Raw genomic sequence first — 20131 nt, 5'->3', positions numbered from 1 at the left:
CCTGCTGTGTTTTGCTCCAAGAAGTATCAAACTTTTATAAAAAATAATTTGGGTTTTCAAACACCCGTCAGTGCTGGCGTAATTAAAATGTTTGTCTTCTGAGAACCAGGCATGGGCTTTTGTGTGTGACTGAAATAACTTGATTTAACTGCAGTACGTAAAAGCTTAAGTAGAAGTCAAATGCAGAAAACACTCGTGGTAATTGGGTAAAGTGTCCCAGATGATAGTGTCAGTATTCAAAGGTGGATTTATAAACGTGTATGTGTAGAAGAATTAATAAATCACAAACATGGACTTTGGGTGATTGGCTCCACTTTGCGTTCTGGGTGTGCTGCTCCCTACAGCTTCTTCAAACGTGTGAAATTCACTGTGTCATTTGTGGTGGTGGGAGAACGCATCGGTGCTTAGAAAGAAAAACAGAAAGCAGAATGGTAGTGATGAAAGTCGTGTTTTCCTTGGCTGAGCCACGCAAAGGGCCTCAAAGGGGCTGCTCTGGAATGTGCTTAGGAAAGGGAGTGAAAGGGAGAGTGTATGACTGAGCCCGGTTGCCTGTTGTTGAAGTAAAAATAGCAGTGGAAATCTTGTTGATCTTCCAGCAATATAAAGTAGAACAGCAGGTGTTGTACAAAAGCTCGGGAACACCTGATCCTCGTGTTCAAGTTAATCATTACATTGTTCTTGCATTACAGCCTGCCTCCCTGCCTTATCGGGCCAGGGAAGAAAGTGTTGTTGAAGAAGAGTTGATACTGCCGGCCTCAGATTCTTTCTTTTATTTTTTTCCTTGCTATTTGCTTAGGTCTGATGAACAGCGTTGTTTTTCCTCATCTGTTAGAACATTGAAGTTCCCAAAGCTCAGCAGCTCAGTTTCCCCCAACCCTCAGTTTCCTCTAAGTAGCTGAAGGTTGCTTCTTGTGGAATAAAACTTCCCATGTAAACTGCTAGCCAACTGGTTGTGCTCAGTCAGTGAAATGCATCTCAGCATATCCATTTACAACAAAAGCAGAATGTTTCTATTGTAACAGTAACAAATTAACTGAGGAAATTGTTAAATTGTGTTTAATTCTGCCTTATGGTGGCACAGGTCGTGTTCTGCTGTTGGGAAATGGGAAGGAGAATGGCTGCTGCTCTTCTGTTGTGATTTTTGGCCGCTAAGGAGTAGCATTAATGTGTTCAAAAATAAGCGTCAGTCCTTGGGAAAGGCAGAAGTGCAAATACTTTCAGTCTTTGATGTGAGAGATGCTCATCATTTTGAAGAGAAATTAGAACTGAGTTAATACCATGTTGAACATAGAGAACATAATTTCGTGATGAGTATAGGAAGGTTTCTTGTGTACATGACCCTTAAGTGCAGTCAGAAAATGTCCTGCAGTAATTCAGCCTGATTGGCCTTGCTGGCTGTTGTTCGAAGTTATTCAATTGGATTTTTGTTTCCTTTCCAAATGCTGTAGCAACATAAAACATAGAAGGCTTTAATCTTTTATACCCTCTTCACCCTCTGGCTCTGAAATATTGATTCTAGGAAGGCAACCATTTATCAGCATCTGCAATACAGTCTGTAAATTCTCTGTCATCTCTACATTTACTCACCATGCTTGTTGTTTCTTGTTCTGTAGAAGCGTTTTTCAACCACCCTTTCCTGGATCAGATTTCAACAGTCAAAAAGTGTAAGTTGCTTTGTTTTTTCCACTTATTTGTGTAACTGATGAATCTTGGGGGCTGAAATGGAGAACGATCTGCCAAATATCACACTAAGTGTCTGTGAGGCATTTTCCTGAGTCTGACTTCTTGTCGTGCTCTATTGTGAGGCAGAGCGTTGGATCCTTCTTTGTGTTATGCTAGGCTGAAATGTGATACTTACTTACTAGTTCCTGTGACGTTTCAACTGAACTTAAACACCTTTACGGATGTGCCGTGCTTTTAAGCTGTATAAGGGTTTATGAATAAAAAGCAATGAGGAAATGAGTTTGTTTGAAATTCAGCCTTTCAAAATCTTAGTCCCTTTATTTTTTCCCCTGGGTTTTTCTCTTCTAGCGTGTCCTGTACCAGTGCCCACATATGCAGGCTCCGTCTCTGGCAGTTCCTGTGGTAGCTCTCCTTCGTGCCGTTTTGCTTCTCCTCCAGTAAGTTCCCCGTTTTACAGAACAATCTCTAGAAAATATCTTCTGTCATGTTTAGCCAAGAGTTACAGAATTTTAGATCCTTCAGTTCTTGAACAGTGTAAACTTGTGTTGAAGAGCACAGAGCGAGGAGTACCCCGTCTTTGCTAGAAGAATGGCATTAACATTTTGGTTCTCTCTTGCTCCTTGTGTTATACTTCATGGCTTTTTTTATGTTCTTTTCTTTTACAGAAAAATAATACAGATATGTATCAAATGCTCGAGTAACAAATGTTTAGATATGCTAATATGGTTTGCAGCGTAATGAATATTACAGATAACTTCTGAATTGGCCTTTTTGGATAAGGCCCCTTATACTGATAGGAACTAGTCACTTCCATTTTGTGTGGTCTTTGAAAAGGTGCATCTGTCATCAGGAATGATTGAATAAATTGCAATTGTTCAAATTCCCCGGCTATTTACTATAGAACTGTCTAAATTGACACTGCAGGGTTATCCAGTATTTGGAATTTCCAAATTCAAATACATTTGATATTTCTAAACACTTAAGAAACAAAAAGCAGCCTGAGATTTATCCCTTTTTTAATCAAAGCTGATGATGATTCTTACTTTAGAAGCTTCATAGTTAAAAGGGCAATTCTACATGCTGGATCACTGGATTTGCAGTGTGTATTTTACTTTGTTTTCTCCAGTCTCTGCCAGACATGCAGCATATTCAAGAAGAAAATTTGTCTTCCCCTCCGTTGGGTCCTCCAAACTATCTTCAGGTCTCTAAAGACTCTGCCAGTACCAGTAGCAAGAACTCCTCTTGTGACACAGATGACTTTGTTCTAGTCCCACACAACATCTCTTCAGACCACTCGTGTAAGAACCTTCCTTATTTTTACATTTTAAAACAATTTCTACTTGTTACATCCCTTTATGTCCTGTTATTGTTTGGTTCTGTTTTCTTTAAATGTGTCTCAATACGCATTGGAGCTGATTTCTTTAGTTTGATTACTTTTTGAAGGGAGACTGGTATACCTGTGTGTCCATCTGGGACATTTTCACCTTCAACTGAGTAGCCAAATCTGCCAACGATACCAGGGTGATTTAAAGTAATGGAAAATGGAAAATATTGGCAGTAGAATAAAAGGGTCAGTTGTAAACAACTGCTGATAAGAAGCCCAAGGATTGCCTCGGTAGGGGCAGGCACATTGTTACCTCTACACTAACTGAACATTTCTACTCCATGCTGTAGAGCTTTAGATAATAAACAAGTGCAGGTAAAGACATTAAAAAAATTGCTTAACATGAAAGGTAAGACATCAGACAGGGCTTGTACAGTGGAAACACTTGGATGTAGCAAGTGTTTCTTCTAGCAGCTGATTTCTATACAATGCCACTGACTCGTGTTAAATATATGACTAAATTAGTGCCTTGGTCTCTGAAGGTTTCTGTCACTCATTATGGATTTCCCAATGCTGATACCTTGTCCTCTTAAACAGTGTAGTTTATTTCAAAATTATTATAATTAGTGTAGTGAAAAAGCCCCAATCAAACAACAACAACAAAGAAAGTTGTTAAAGAATGGCTTTCCCCAGTTATATTTTTGCTGTAAGTCATGTTCGAGGCATTTTCATACACAAAACAGTTTGTAGAAAATCTTTTTATAGTCACAGAAGTTTGTTAGAAGTGGTGATTTCTATAACAGTAATATTGGAGATTTTTTTTTTCCAATATTTTGAGATGCTGCTTCATGACGTGGGTTTTCAATGTGTTCTTCTGCTCACTGTAGATGATATGCCATTGGGAGCAGCTGGCAGGCGGGCTTCGAGCGAGTTCTTGATGTGCGGAGGGTAGGTGTGCTGAGCTTTGTCCAGAAAAGGTCTCATGTTTTAAAATTGATGCTGAAGCTGTAGAAGGGGTTGCTGGGGTTTTGGCAGTGATGGGTTTACATCGCTGTATGTGGACTTAAAGATTAATATGCCAAGTTGAAATTAATATGAATACGTAAACGGCTTGAATTCAGAAAGTTTTGCTGCAAAGTAGATTGCGTCTCTGGTGTGAAGACCTGGCTTTTGAGAGTGGCTTTTGTTTTCACAGGCAGTCACCATTAACTATTTCTGGAAGCTCAGGAACTGTACAGAAACCATCCTCAGCCTCTTCTCGAAGTACTGCTGCTGGCACAGCTAACAGGTGCGTGATGTAGGTTTAGTATTTCCTCTTTTGAAAAGGTTCTCTGCTACCATACGTTTGTTGTAGCTGTGGATGGCTACTGGAAACTGAATTGAAATGGTAGCTAGATCTGCTTTTTCCAGGCTCTCTCCACTTCATGCATTGTAATGGCTGATGGTTGCATAGCTGACTTCTGGTTATGATTTGAAAGATGTTGTTAAGGAAAGAGAGCATTCTTTTGTCTGTTTAAATTTTGAGCCAGCTGAAAGCAGAAACTTCAGAGAGGGAACTGACTTGTCCTTTTTGCTGTTGTGTAGCACTGAGCAGTCTTCATTTAGTGAGTCAAGATGCTGAATGCAGTACACATTTTAAAAAGTAGTTGAGAGAAGAGGAACTTAGCCCACATTGCTATGGATTTGGGTCTCGTGGCTGGATTGTCTTGTGCCTGGCAACTGGGTGCGGCTTCTGTGCAAGTGATTCCTCTGAATTTCATGTTTGTGTCTCATAAGATCCCAATGAAGCCACATGAAAGAGCTAAACATGTATTGCAGCTTTCCCATCAGCAGGACTGTTAATAAGTCCTGTTTCTTCCACATGGTTGTAGCCAAAGTTTCTGCTAGTTTGAAATAGAACTGATATTCATCAGTGGTGCCTGAAATCTTTCCTGTATTATATTGGAAAATGTGAAACTTATTACATGAGTAGTTAAACAGCATGGTTGTCTAAACAGAAGGGTTAGGTCTGTCATTTGACCAAGTAATGAATTTCATAATGTTTTCAGTACAAGCAGAAAGAGGATGAGTGGCTAAATGGGGAATAAAGCTATTATGTTGGCTGTATTTTTGGCTTATGCTAATACTACATGGCTGAGAGTCAGCATTATTTGTTTAGAAATGCTTGTCACAAGAAAAGTTTGCTCCTTTGTGCTGATCTTTGTGCAGTTTGTGAAATCTGCTGACACGGGCTATCAATACGGCTTTAGTCTTACCTTTTATGTTTAAGGGCAGATAATGGGAATGGTTTGGCTGTAAAGATCCATTTGCTCTGGATTGACCATGTGCAACACGTTATAAATGTTGTAATTTCCTATTTTTAATTGCGTCGGGCATCACAGTTTTTAAAGTTACAGGTTTTATGAAAATATGCCAGTTATGTTACCTGTACCTTAGTAACTTAAGAGATAAAGGGTTGTGTGGTTTGAAACAGCTGCCCACTGTTTCAGGATTTGCACTATAATAGTTTGATATAATTATTGATGGAGTAAATTTGGTAACTACCTGCTTGGGACACGGTCTGAAGGAAGCTGACTGTGTCTGATCTTCTACAAGATGCTGCTGTTGGTCGTTTGGTTTGGTTTTATTTCCTGAGAAATGTTCTTTCACAGTATGTGATTATTTATTTTTTTTCTTACTAAAGACTATGCTCTGTGAAATAGTGGGTTTTTCTGATCAAAGCAAATGAATTGTACCCATAGTTAAGCTGGTTTTTTTGTCAAGTAGAAGAATCTGTAACACCTCTCAGGCTCCAGCCAGAAAGAGCAGAATAGGTAGAGGTGGTTTGCTCTCCCGTGGTTAATGGCTAATTTTATTCTCTGAATCTCACAGAAACAAGATTTGCATGCAGCTCTGCACGCATCTGTATTGCGTTTTCTCTAAGCAGTAACAAACCACATCAGACCTGAGGATGCCTAACCAGAGCTTAGCTTCAGTCTGAGCTGGGGGGCCCTGATGGAAGAAGGCCGAGTGCTGTGCCCTGCCTCTCCCCACGCTAACACAGCATTGCTCATGGCTCACAGAGCTTGCGTGGCTCTACCTGCGAGGCTGTGTGAGAGCAAGGGAAGGCATTTTCCATGCTGAGCACTTCAGAAGTTGAAGTACCTTCGTGGCCTCCTCTGTGTCACTGCCAGAGTTTAAATCACCTCTGCTTCCCCTCTCCCAGAGATCAGGCCTAGGGAGCTCCCCTGTGCTACCTCTGCGTGTTGCGTAGTCATAGCAGGCTGCCCGCTGCCTTTCTGTGGTTTCTGCTTCTGAGACCTTCTCCTTGCGTGGAAGCTTTCAGGCCTTCCAACTGCGTGCTCACAGCTGACTCTCAAATTACTCTGTAGTATCTAAAAACTGGGTGGCAACAAAAGGACAAACTTCTTTTGCTAAGGAAGCTCTATGCGTATTAGGAAGTAGTATTTCACTCTCAGAGGTAGCAAAAAGAACAGGACAAATACACTCAGAAACACAGATTTCTGTTCAGCTGCGGCTGCAATGAGTGCTGTAACTGCTTGTTTTCTAGAGCTTGCGGTAGAACTTTTTTCACATTTCTTCTAAGAATTTCTAGTATTTCTCTGAAGAGCTGGTCAATAAAGGACCAGATACTAAACTGATTATCTTCCAGAAAGCCCATTAGTTTGACATTCTTTCCGTTGAAGTCTGTCTTCCTTTAAAAGCATTGGTAACTGATTACGTTGCAGCAGTTTGATTCCCTTATCAGTGCACTGAGGTAAGCCAGGTCACTGACCCTTCAGTTGAACTTGGGCAATGCTGATCTGCGGTTGGAGTCTGCGGATGAATGTTCAGGTGTGTGGGTTTGGTCGTTTTGTCAGGGCTTGGTTACATAACGTGTTTTCCTTTGGCAAGTTCACGGTGTCTCTGGGGATATCTCTGACTGTGCTTCAGTGGCTTTTGTACGCGTTCCAGCCCCGCTGCTGAACTTCCTGTTCTTAGCACAGTGGGTTTTCCTAGAACGCTATTTTGAAGCGTGGTAAACAGCGCAGGCTGATTGGCAGGAAGTCGGAGGGATCTGTAGGTTGCTGTGATGTGTGGCGAGTGCCTCAGCTGGTGCTGCACTCTCAGCTCCATCTGACACCAGCCAGTGTAGGGACGGTTGTTAGTAACCAGCAGCTCCTGATCCTCCTCTGTGAAGTCTTAGAGCTAGATTAGGACCAGCTAAAATCATATTGCATGCAGGGAGTGCAGAAGCAGCTTATTTGCCTGTTTCCTAGATTTTCTTGACATTTCAACAATGGTACAGTTCAGAGAGAGACCCGTCTACCTGTGTTCATCTCCTGTCTCCGTAACTTCCAACTTCAGGCACTGTCAGCCTTCGGTATCCCCCCGCAGCGAAACGGCGCCTATCCCAGTTCCCACTCAGCTCCGAAATTACCAGCGCATCGAACAGCACCTCTCCTCTACTGCCAGCCCTGGGTCAAACCCCCACGGATCACCAAGGTGAGTTTGGCTTTTTTTAAACTCCTTTCTCTTGGTTCTGGTTTGTGTTTGTACCCTGACAGATGTCCATACTTTCTTGCTGATGTCATTCTCTTTTTTCCTGCACAAAAACATACTAACAAGACATTTTACTGGTAGCGAATAATAGTCCTTCACAATCTCAAGACTGTTGGATGGGCACTTGAAATTTTTCACTAAAACAAAATGAGCCTGTTCTTTCACTCGAATGCAACCCAAGAAGGTAAAAAGATGAAGTCTTGCCTTTTTATTCCTCTTTGTGTATTGTATGGCATTACATCATAAACTAGAAAGTCAGTAATAAGTTATGTTTTGTTTTCACACATGTAGTCATGAGATGAATGCTTTGTTCTGTAGAATATCAAGGAAACAATTTTTGGCATGCTAATTAAACAGCTCGATTTATTACAAAGCTTCAGTGTGCCAGACTTATTCCCTGCCTTGTGGTCTACAGGATCAGGACAGTGAAGGTCAAAGACTCAGAAACAGACGACTTGGAACCCTGGAGATCTTTACTGAAGCAAAACCCATGGTTCCTTGCATTTTTTTCAGGATCTCTGATTTTTATGATAAATAGATGCTGCACTTGGGGAAGCACCTTTCCCTCACGTAATCTGCTTTCAGTTATCTGACCTATATGCCAGACCAAATACTTAAAGCTTTGTTACAATCTTTGTTGTAGGTTCCTTCCTTTTGTTGCCATAGAAATGGGCATTTAGAGCAATGCATTTCACTTACTGTAAAATTCAAAATTTGACAATCAAGTTGTTTGAAGATTAGAAATCCATGTACTAAGAAATATTCATTTTAATTCTCTCCAGTTATGCCAGACTGTTATGGCATTAAACTCAATGTGAACAAAAGGGAATTAAATTTTGCTTGTTTTCAGTGTGGGAAGCTTAGCTTAAGTTATTAGCTTAATAAGCTTCAACATCATAGCTTTCTCTTTAAATACGAGTGTTTTCTTTAACTGGTCATTATACTGCCTAGGGGATTCTGTAGCTTGTATCAAGGAACCACAGTTACTATGGTGTGTGTAACAGCTCTTTTCACTTTGCTAGAGCTGGAGTAGTGAGACGCTCAAATACCAGCCCAATGGGCTTCATGAAGATGGGCTCCTGCTCTCCAGTACCAGCTGACACTGCACAGGGCGTTGGGCGCAGGCTGTCCACAGGATCGTCTAGACCTTATTCTCCTTCACCACTCGGTAAGCTCATAAATTCTTGGCAATTAGTGGAGGTTTATCTGAAACAGTAATTCAGAACGCTTAATTCTTGTTTGAAATTATCTGAAACCAAAATCTGCCCAACTAGGTCACATCTGCAGGAATAATCTCTGGTAAATGACTTACAGAAGCAAACTGAGTAGGTTTTTATTGTTTTACCTTCACTCATAGGTGAGGTATAAAGTATAAATTCACATTTTGATTCTGTTTTCTTAGTTGGAACCATACCTGAGCAGCTTGGACACTGTTGTTGCGGACAACTTCAAGGACATGAATCAAGGAGTAGAAACTTTTCAGGTGAGTGACTTCAGATAATGCAGTCAGTACTATTCTGATAGAGCTTCTACAGCATTTTGTGAAGGGGGAGGAGAGCCAATGCTACATTAGTAAGGGTTAATAGGAGACACTGGTAAGTGGTACGCTGATTTTCTGTAGAAACTTAGCCCAGCTATGGCTGTATCGAGACACCTTTCCCCATAACTAATTCCCTACACAATAAAAGAGCGACTGAAGTTTATTTTTCTCAAGGTGAAAAAGCAGCTCTGATAATGCCTGTCTTTAGACAGGGATGGAAGTGGATGGATTATAATGAATGGTAGTAACATGCTTCTCAGAATCTGGTTTTGATAACCAGCTCTGTCATGCCAGTCCTCAGAGAAGGGAGGAAGAACTGCCAGCGTACAGCGTGCAGCACGTTTTCATCATTCCCTTAGGAAATTGACTGGGATCTGATGTTAGCGTTGCTAAGCATTCAGTAAGCTTTGCAAGTCATAAATTATTATGGCATGCCAGCAGAGGGGGCAGGAAAAAAAAATTATCAGGGAGAAATAGGACTTGAAGATGTCCTGAGATTGTTAAAAGTGGAATTGCACTGTAATACCAGAAGGTATTACATTTTGGCATGCTAATTAAATATTAATTAACATAAGAATATGCAATTCAGCAATACGTTATTTTGCTTAATACACGTGTTGGGTGCAATTTCTTCTTCATCTGAAATACTAGGAATGCTCTTTATTTTGACTTTCTAAGAGGTGGTGTTGAAACCACATTGTGGGTTTTTTTCCTTATTTAAACACTTCACGAAGTCATCTGGAGATGATAGAGCCTTCATTTCTTGGAGGAGCCATATTCCAAATGTCTGGGAATGGTTACGTCCATAGGAAATAACTTCTATGGTGTGTCTCAAAAATCGCCTTCATAATTGTTATGCCATTGGCAGTCTCAACAAAAGACAAGAAATGAGTGAACCCTCAGGTTTGAAATAGTCTCATCTCAAAAAAAAGAAAAAGGGGGTGTGTGTGAAGAGAGTACAAAGCAGTAGGTATGGTGTTCTTGTTGCATATTTTCTTTGGATAGAATGTTGCAGTGCTGTTGCTTCAGTGCCTTTTGCCAGTGTTAAACTGACTTGTGCTGTTAACATACCACAGCACTGTTTTTATGGCTGTAAGGGTATTTAATGTTTCATTTCTTCATCTGTTTCCTGCATTCTTTTCCTACTCGACTTTATTTCTTAATTTTCAAATACTGCAGTGGTATTTTTATTTGTAAAATACCAGAAATTGCAGCAAGTCTGTTTCTCAGTGTTTAAATGTGTATGAGAGGCTGCCTTTTGCTTCTGGGTGAAGTGAGGTCATCTGTACTGAGATTTTCTAAGGACTGAAGATGTCTGTCATAACGTAGCCTCTACACTAATTGAGTTGCTCTTGCTGCCAGTGGCAGCAGAGGACACACTTCTGATTGAGAAGCCTTCCCTGTGGTGGCAGTGGCACTGGAACAGTAACCAGTGAGATTTAAGACTGGTTTCTGAAACGACAGGTGAGGACTTTCAATGCTATGAGACGAGCAGAGGGATTTCAGACAAGCAAATTCTTGGCTGGGAAGTTAATGAGAAATAGAGCTGATACCTCTGCTGGAACTGCAGGCAGAAAGGCTGTGCTAAAACGTACTGTTTAATGGAGTGGAATGAATCAAGATAGAGTAGCTCATACTCAAAATCTAACTAGCAAAAGCATGGGCTTAAGGAGGTTGAAAGATGTGTCCTTCAATTTGCTGAGCAAACTGCCAGAAGTTTATGACCTTTTTTGGGCGTACATTTATGAAACAGAGCCAATCTCAGCAGATTGTCTTGGCCAGCTCTTACAAACCTTGTCTAGTTCTGTGGTTCATTTTGCCGTTTCTTTTTTTTAAACGTGAGTGAAATTGTCACTTCAGTGTTATTTCTTTGAGGTTACAGAGATAGGCATTTTATCTGGGAAGCTGCGGCCATAAAGCTGAAGTCTTGTGTTCTGTCTGTAACTGCACACTTCCTCATCATGAGACATAAAAACATCACAAGAAACGATTTCATTAAATTTCGAGTTCCTCATTTTGAAAGAGGAAGGGCACCTTTGAGTAGGTGAGATGTTCCTGAGAGAGATTTCTCCAAAACTCTCTGTTTAAATGACTGCTTATAGATCTTCCATTTCCATTTGATTTAGGAGAAACTTCAGAAGTGTGGACTTCCTTTGACATAGTAAGCTTTTGAAAAAGGACTCAGTCTGACAGACTAAAAAGTAAATGACTGCCCAAAGTAATGGTCCCAGGCTGTTTCATCAGAATAATGTGTTCTTTTTAGTACCAGTTTTCTTGCACGAGCCATAAGATGAGCTGCCTTTTCTGTCTGTAAATGAAGTTATTACATACAAAACAAGCCATTAACATGCAATGTTGCATTCACACAGTTGTCTGCGAGAATATAATTCTAGTGCTTGGGAACTGCTATTCAACCTAGAGTCTTGGCAGCTGCACTTGAAATTTCAGTATTGGTTATGCCATTCCTGTTTTTTTTCCACTTTATTTGTCTTGATGCAGGTTGCCAGAGGTACTGCAGCTGCCAGTACAGCTGGCACCCTGAAATCCTGCCTATTTGGCAGCTTGAATGTCTCATCAGTGTAATGTGGCCTTAGTCCGAATAGCCAACAGGCCAAATCCATTCTCCTTGCCATCTAGCATGTTAATGATCAAACGTCTTTCACAATACCTGCAGTCCCATCTCCTTTCAGTTTAATGTTGATCTCTAACGATTTTTGGGCTTCACTGATGTATTTTTCCAAGCACAGCAAGTAGGATTTTACGTCATTGGTTTTCATCCCCCCACAGGTTCTCCGATACCGCCATCCCAGTCTCCACAGTCACTCTTGATGGGAGCAAGGTTGCAGAGTGCTCCTACTCTCACAGATATTTACCAAAACAAGCAGAAGCTCAGAAAGCAGCATTCAGACCCAGTATGCCCATCTTATGCTGGGTATGGATACAGTCATTCTCCACAACCCAGCAGGCCAGGTAGCTTGGGAACGTCACCTACCAAACACATGGGATCGTCACCAAGGAGTTCAGACTGGCTGTTCAAAACTCCATTGCCAACCATCATTGGCTCTCCTACTAAGGTTTGTTAAGTTTGCCACTGTCAGTAAAATGTGAAGCGGTAACCTACTGCCTGAAACAATTCCCAGGAACATTTTGGGGTTCTAATCCTCGTTTTTGTGTTTTCTTGGTCTTGATTCTTAAAGGCAACAGCTCCTTTCAAAATACCTAAAACTCAAGCGTCCTCAAACTTGCTGGCCCTGGCTAATCGCCAGGGCTCGGTAGATACCCCGCTGCAGCCTAAAGACATCACTGACCCGAGGGATTTTGCACATTTCCACTCGACCCAAGGAGGTGAAAAGCAGGCAGGAGAACAGCACAGTAAAACTACATTTGGCAGGTGAGTATTGTGGTGCTCATAACCTGTGAAGTTGGGTAGGTAACTTGGCAGATGGATGCACATTGCACACAGCAACTTGGAGGGGAAGAGCATGTGAAAAGTGAGCTGTGAGGAGACACTGAGGTTTGGGTCTGGTGTGCACAACAGAAACATTTTGTACTGTGTATAAATATAGCATGGACTTCCTGGAGTGCTCTGTGTTGCTGTCTTGTTCTCTTCTGTTTTGATTATCTGATTATGGAATTCATTGCCTCTGTGAACCCTGTTCAGTTTTTGCTTTAAAATCTATATGACAAAATTTGAACTATAAATCAAGAGACAAAGGCTTCTTTATTTTTATGGTTAGTTCTTTTTCAGTGGGTCCATGATGAACAGCAAGATTCCAAGATTTTCTGTACTTTTGTTGAATAATTCTGTATGATAAATACCAAGAATCTGAAAGCCATCCTTAGTTGCAGGTTAGATAGGAAGATCTTACCAAAGAACTCTGTTGCAAATTCATGTTTTTCTGTCTAGATCTGTCAGTACTGGGAAGCTCTCAGATCAACAGGTAAAGACCACACTTGGTGGCCAGTTGTATCAAGGCAGTACAGACAGCCTCAACACAGAGCGACCAATGGATACAGGTGAGGAACAGATCGATACTTGCAAGCAGTCTTGCTTGGATACAGTATCTGTATACAAGAACTGTATCTTGCTCAGATACAGTTCTGCTGCCAGCCTTGGTAAATGGTTCTGACAATTTTTAGCCTCAGCACAGAAGGGATTTTTTTACTCTTTGAAAATATTACATTCCATTTCTTTAGCATAGTTTTAAAAATAACCAAGACAGGAAAATATCTGTTTCTGTGCTAAACACAGAAATATCTCAACTGCCTATACTAGCTAGAGGGGTTTAGGAGTTTTTTTGCTTGGTTTTATTTTTAATACAACACTTGTGGCTGTTTCATTTCCTAGTTCCACCTTGGTTTCATATGAAAGCCAGTAACTGTAATTCTGGGTCATTTTTTTCCTCCTCCCTCCTGCAGCTTGTCCCTTGCTGCAAGTGGCCACCAGAAGTTCTCACTCCGTTTCTGAGCAGATGGGAGGAGTTCTGCAGACAGAACTAAAGTCTGCAGGCTTTAGCCTCCAGACCTGTTGTGGTCGGCCCTTGGAATTTTTCTCTTGAATCTTTTGCTGCAGGACCGGTGGTGTCCTCAGGGAGAGCCTCTGTTGCTCTTCTCTAGGCAAGAGTAGAGCGGAGAGATTGAAAGTAAAAAGATGTGTAGGCTGCATCTTGACTCTGTGTGTATCGCCAAGGCTGTCCACTCATCTTGTTTTATTTGCTGTCAGAACTTCTAACTAGTCCAAATCCTGGATCTATATCAAAGCCAGCTGTGTTGCAGCGCTCCAATTTGCTGTACTTAATTACTTACTGGTATGATTATATGTAATAGGGACTAACTTGCTGCAATTTTCTCTTCCAGCTCCAGCAGGGACCTATGGGATTGCAATGGCACCTCCTTCCATGGGAAACGGGGCAGGTTCTCGGGCTGTCATGTTTACTGTAGGGTCTCCTCCGAGCAGCGCCACCCCTCCTACCTGCACCCATATGGTCCTCAGAACAAGAACCACCTCAAGTAAGACTTCCCTGACAACTGTGGACTGTTCTCAAACACAATGTTTAGGCTTGCCCACTTCTTGGGCCAGTAACCTGCTTACTGCCCTGCACAGTAGGTCCTCTAGGCCATACAGTAAAAGTGCCCTGTAAAGGAGAGATTAATATCAGATGACTTCTGCCTTTTCTCTCCTAAAGAGAGGGCCAGAGGCACAAATTTGTAATACAGCAGTGTGTAACTTCCTGTGTACACAGCTTTACTCTGCCACAGAGAGTATAATAGATCTCTGTGACTAAGATGGAGAGGAAACGTTCGATTTCTCATTGTTCATTTTTGCCTGCTGCTGTGCATTGTACGAGAAACAACACAGAAGGGGTGTGAGCTGACTGCATTTTGGCATGTGTCGGCTAGGTTGCCAAATATCAGAGATCTCAAGGTGAAGGCCTTCATCTGCTCAGGATGAGCAGGAGTCTGCAGCAGTGTGCTTTTGCGAGCCATAGCACAACCTTTGGTCTGTACTGTTGGACTCTCTGCCTTGGAATCCTTGTCAGCCATTTCTTAGAATCTGTGTTATGAAAAGTCACTGCTCACTAAGGTGTAGCCTTTGCATTCTCTACAGAATGATGCAAGGAAGAATGAGGAGAGCCTCCCAAGAGTGGATCTGTGATGACTACTGCTTTGTCATTTGCTGTCATCCGCAGTCCCAGAGCTGCGAGATACAACAATCCATTAGACTGAATGTGTGTGTTATTTTTCTTGTAGTTGGATCAAACAGTTCTGGAGGGTCTCTCTGCTCTACTAGTGGCCGTGTATATATGGGCTCTCCTCCTGGTATTTATATGGGTTCTTCTCCTCCGGGAGCCGAGGCAGCTCCGAGTCTGAAGTACATGCCTTATGGTACTTCGCCTCCCAGCTTAGAGGGCTTTATCACTTTTGAAGCTCCCGAATTGCCTGAGGAAACTTTAATGGAGGTATAGAAAAAATAATTTAATATTTTATAATATATAATGCTGGTAAAACAGAGACATGGTAAAAACAATACTGCTCAGTGCATTTCATGATTTCCTCTTCATTCACTATCTCACATATTTGGTCTTTTAAGATCGTGAAAATATTCCTGTATCAATCGTGGCCAATTTCTCTTTGGTAGTTACTTCTGGCATGTCATGTATTTGAACAGGTAACCAAAGGAACATGACTGCTTTTGTTTACCAGAGCCTTCCAGAGAGGCCTCTGTTTTAATGCCAAGTCTCTGGATGTGGATGCTGACAGTAGCAATATCCCTCTGGGCATTGTTTTTATCTGCTTCTTCAGTCAGTGGATGACGTTAAATCCTACTTGTGGGAAGAGTGTCCTATATTTTTTAAATGTGCGGAGGAGTGACACTTAAAAAAACCACAAATTGGAGTGGTCTTTCACCAGAACGCTATCCTTGGACTATCAATTTCTTGAGACAGATTGCTGTTCTGTTTTCTCATTCACATCTTGCTGGAAGGTGTTTGGATCTATGCATTATAATATGAACGTTTGGCAGTACGCTGTATTCTTCCCACAGATAGAGTTTAAAATTACTAATGTAATACTAATGAAAAGTTTATAAATATTGCTAAGATACGCTTGATTAGTTTTGAAGGCTAGCTGGGTTTTTTGAGCAGAGACTATGCATGTAGTATCTGTTTTAGTCACCAAGAAGCAGCAAGTTTTTAGCTCCAGTTGAAGTTGTTTAGTTTAAATTGTAAACCTTGGTAACAGCCACCTTTTAACACAATATAATTCTAGGTCTACGTGTAAATTAGAGTGCAGCAGATAAGTAAGAAGCTTGAAATCGCTTCTCTTGTAGGTATCAAGTCTGTTATGTAATAAAAGCCAAATGTTCCTCCTGGCTTCTCGTACAAGTGCCGAGCATACTTTTGGGTAGCTGATAATAGAACAACAAGTAATATGTCCCACTTGTGATTCCTTTAGTTGCTCAGGTTTCAACAAATGCAGAACTCCATGTCCCGGTTCCTTTGGCTTTGTTGAAAGACTCTTAACTATAAGCTACAGTATCTTGAAATCATTAACAAAGAAGAGAACAAGTTAATGTCTGTTGATCGGTTTGGACCTGTTTGGTTCTGCAGTTCCCAGTGCTGGCTCTGCTACAATGTGATTTCTGCCTAGAATTGTCATACCAAGAAATCCTCAAATGATTAGCAAGAGTTTTAAGTGTACTTGTTTGCCTCATGGCTTATAATGGTGAAATTGTTGTCGTCTTTTCCCTCTGACAGAGAGAACATACAGATACGCTGCGTCACCTGAACATGATGCTGACATTTACAGAATGTGTTCTGGATCTGACAGCAGTGCGGGGAGGAAACCCAGACCTGTGTACTTCTGCGGTGTCGCTGTACCAAATCCAAGAGAGCATAGTTGTCGATCAGATCAGCCAGCTAAGCAAAGAATGGGGGTAAGTATGCAGTCAGACAGTATCACGAGCACTAGTGAACACTGAATACAGCAAAAATGTATTCGTGCAAACTGTGCTCTCTCTTCGTTGGGAGTGATTGTTTTACTGGATTGAATCTTTCATAGGAATACATTTTTAGCAGCTGAAGTCAAATCAGAAAGAGCAAAGGGTAAAGTGACATTTGCTAGCAGACAAATAAAAGGACAGTGTTTTCTGGCCTGCCACATAAGCTGGGGAACATGGTGAGGAGCTGCAGGCTTGAGGTGCAGCAGTGCATTTCTGAGCTTGGAAATTTGTGTACCAGCTTCTGTCAGATCTGAGCCCTCATCTGTTCCTGTTGACCAGGCTGGAGCAGTAGCACTGAGGTGGAGGTTGGGAAGAGAGGAGGAGAGTCCAAATTTGACCGTTTTTCAATGGAACCAATCAGCCCTAATACAAAAACAGAAGTGAGGAGAAATATGAGAAATTTGGAGTGGTGGGAAAGGGCAGTTCCACTTCCTGCCTTCCTGAAAAAAAACAACAAAAAAACCCCAACAAGAAAAAAATCTTGCAAAGTGTTTGCTTTTCACAACTGAGAATTCCAGGGGCATAGGAAATGACTCTGCAAGAAAAGCACACCCAGTCACTTGTGGTAAGACATTGACCTCTGGCAGTTAGTCCCCACAAATAAGTGTTCCTTTTAAAAATGTCTGCATTAAAAAGCAGTTTGTATTTGCTGCTGCAGCTATTAGATGAGCAGATGTATTCTCAACCCGTGACAGAGTGTTTGTGAAGGGAAGGGAGGGGTGGAGTTACATTTTAAACATCTGTCTTCCTTTTAGGCTGCTGCTGGGCCCTCTGTAGGGTTGTCATTAAAAAGTGGTGTCTGCCCATGGCTTGAATGTGTCCACGAAAGGTGTTTTGATACTTATGTTTTTTCTCCCCCCTTCCTAGACAAGTAGAGCAGCTGGTGTTGTATATGAAAGCCGCCCAGTTACTAGCATCTTCCCTGCATCTTGCCAAAGCACAGGTCAAATCGGGGAAACTGAACCCATCCACTGCTGTTAAGCAAGGTAGATGCAACATAATCTAAAATGCTTTGCTTGTGAATTTTCTCTGTTGACGCGTCACTCAAAAAGTTGCAACATCTGTTTGTTTTCTTCTGTACAGGAGAACTGTAGATGTGTACAATTGCACAATTCTGATAGTAAAGTTACAGCTAGAAACTTAAGAAATGGGGAGTTATTCATTTGAAATGGAAGCTATTTGATATACGATTAATTCATAGAAGTGGGAGAGTAAATAAACGTTAAAAGCACAAGTTTGAACAGATTGACTTTGCTAGTGCTGGGAAAAGCTGAACTGAGGCTGCGTTGTTGTTTGATTGTTTGTGGTGGCTTTGGGTATTTGGGGTTGATTGGTTTTGTTTTCATTTCCTCTTCCCTTTCTTCCAGTTGTGAAAAGCCTCAATGAGAGATACAAGTTCTGTATCAGCATGTGTAAGAAACTGACGGAGAAGTTGAATCGTTTCTTTTCTGACAAGCAAAGGTTCATTGATGAAATCAACAGTGTGACTGCAGAGAAACTCATCTACAGCTGTGCTGTGGAAATGGTAAGTCACTCCTCTTACCTAAACGATAGGACATCGAGATGAATGGCTCCCTTCTCTCATGTACCTCTGCTGCTTAATCAGCAAGCAGCATGTACATGTCCAGAATTCATGATAGTTTTTGTTAGTGTCTCCCTCTCTTTCCTGCCCTGCCTTAACTGTGGTAAAGTTCCTGGTAGACAGAGTTCCTCAGGGATGTTTCCCCTGCATCAGCACATTTGGTGCATAAACACTAGGAAATGAACTCCTAAGCCACACAGTCCTGTGTGTTGCAGCCTCATCCTGTAGAGCTTCTAAAGCATAGAAGCAACAGAAATAGCTTCATCAATCTGCCAGGTCAGTTTGATGAACGTCAGCCTGTCCATACAAAGCAAAAATGGTAGCAAACACGTGGAAGCTTTTTCATGTTATTGATAAACTTTCCATCTACCATGGAGCAGATGCAGTAACCATACAGGAAATGTAACTGTTTTTTATGAGAGGGAAGTCTTTTAAACATAGGTGTCACACAAAAGATACTGGCAAATATTAACCCCAATAATAGTGTAGTCTTGCACAATTAATTTGTTGTCATTAAAAGAGAATGTAGGTATAAGAACAAGAATATTTATTCATATGTTGTTGTAACACAAGTAAGCACAAAAGATCAAAAATGCTTTTATAGCTTACAGGTGTGGAATATCCTTAGTTAATACAGCACAGGCTCTGTAGTCTCTCAGACTTCGTTTAGTGATCGTACAGTTAGAAACACAGCTAAATTAAGGCTCAAAAATAGTTTCTTAGTGTCACTTTTATACCATTCCTTTTGAGTTTTTCATTTCGTTACTTGCCTAATGCAGTTTATGTAACCGAATCTCCTGAACGATTCCAGGTTCAGTCGGCAGCTCTGGATGAGATGTTTCAGCAAACTGAAGACATCACATATCGATACCACAAAGCAGCCTTGCTGCTGGAAGGACTGACTAAAATCCTGCAAGACCCTGCAGATATAGAAAACGTACACAAGTGTAAGTTTATGTTGAATAACGAAAACGTTGAAAATTACGTGGGATTAATGCGTTGTAAAATAACACAGAAGTCATCACCTCTTTTGTACCCCTCTCTGCAGATAAATCCAGTGTCGAGCGAAGGCTGTCTGCACTTTGCTATAGCACAGTGGCTGTATATGAGCAGTAGGAATATACCGAGGACCAGATGGTGTGAACATAAGGGACCACATCAGTGATACTGCACTTTTTTCACTACAGCTTAATTGTTGTCCTTGTTCTGCCCCACGTGGAAGATGATTCTTACATTTCTGTGGTGACTACCAAAGAAACAGCAGCATATTCAAAGAGGAGAAATCCCCAAAGTACACTTGCCTTACCGATCCAGCAGCTCCTTTTTCTTCCTAGCAACAGAATTTAAAAGAATCTCTCTTCACATTTCAAACTGATCCTTGTACGTGTGCTTTGAACTTGAATGATCAGGGTTTTTTTCTCCTCATGAGGTTTATAGAGAGTGGATCCTTCGGCATCAGTTACAAAAAAAAGACATTTCCCTCAGAAGATTTCCCTCCAAAGTTTGCGAAAAATATTTTTAAGCAGAATTAAATCATTTGGCAGAATGAAATTGAGAAACCCTAACCACGTGCAAGTGCTGTTTGAAGCTTTCGGGGCTAAGCTAGCTTGTATGGGAGCTCACATGGTGTAAACATGGCTCAGCTTGGGATATGAAGGGATGGTGAGAGAGCGCTCTTTTACACGGGGCAGAGATGGAAATGGAAGAAATCGTGCTCCATCTGTGCAAAATCCCCAGTGGGTTTTCAGCTGATGTGGATACAATTTGATGATCTTCTCCCAAAATATTTTGGTTTGCACTAATTTACTAAAGCAACTGTATATTCATTTTTGAAGAACTATATATAAAAAAAAATTAGAGAAAGAAGGCACAATGGACTTGGCTGAATTCCATTTCAGTGTACATAAAATTCTTTTCAGAATTTCAGATGTAGCTTCTAGAAGACTTTCAGACAAACTG

The 20131-nt window shown here is 41.2% G+C and overlaps 1 protein-coding gene across 1 annotated transcript in view; it reads left to right on the top strand.

Annotated features, from left to right (window-relative positions):
• ULK2 (unc-51 like autophagy activating kinase 2) overlaps positions 1 to 19835 on the top strand; it is a 37472-nt gene extending 17637 nt beyond the window's left edge. Inside the window, exons 10-26 of the mRNA XM_010190044.1 lie at positions 1614 to 1664; positions 2032 to 2120; positions 2810 to 2981; positions 3895 to 3955; positions 7355 to 7492; positions 8572 to 8717; positions 8952 to 9032; positions 11877 to 12163; positions 12287 to 12480; positions 12997 to 13106; positions 13947 to 14099; positions 14841 to 15049; positions 16346 to 16524; positions 17458 to 17576; positions 17958 to 18115; positions 18984 to 19119; positions 19221 to 19835. Coding sequence (XP_010188346.1) covers positions 1614 to 1664; positions 2032 to 2120; positions 2810 to 2981; positions 3895 to 3955; positions 7355 to 7492; positions 8572 to 8717; positions 8952 to 9032; positions 11877 to 12163; positions 12287 to 12480; positions 12997 to 13106; positions 13947 to 14099; positions 14841 to 15049; positions 16346 to 16524; positions 17458 to 17576; positions 17958 to 18115; positions 18984 to 19119; positions 19221 to 19288 — 2351 coding nt within the window. The 3' untranslated portion in view covers positions 19289 to 19835. The remainder of the gene's footprint in view (positions 1 to 1613; positions 1665 to 2031; positions 2121 to 2809; positions 2982 to 3894; positions 3956 to 7354; positions 7493 to 8571; positions 8718 to 8951; positions 9033 to 11876; positions 12164 to 12286; positions 12481 to 12996; positions 13107 to 13946; positions 14100 to 14840; positions 15050 to 16345; positions 16525 to 17457; positions 17577 to 17957; positions 18116 to 18983; positions 19120 to 19220) is intronic.
• Positions 19836 to 20131: the final 296 nt, after the last annotated feature.

Source organism: Mesitornis unicolor, unplaced genomic scaffold (assembly GCF_000695765.1).
Source record: "Mesitornis unicolor isolate BGI_N332 unplaced genomic scaffold, ASM69576v1 scaffold18138, whole genome shotgun sequence".
Taxonomy (NCBI): Eukaryota; Metazoa; Chordata; class Aves; order Mesitornithiformes; family Mesitornithidae; genus Mesitornis; species Mesitornis unicolor.
This window is presented reverse-complemented; position numbering and strand designations above follow the sequence as displayed.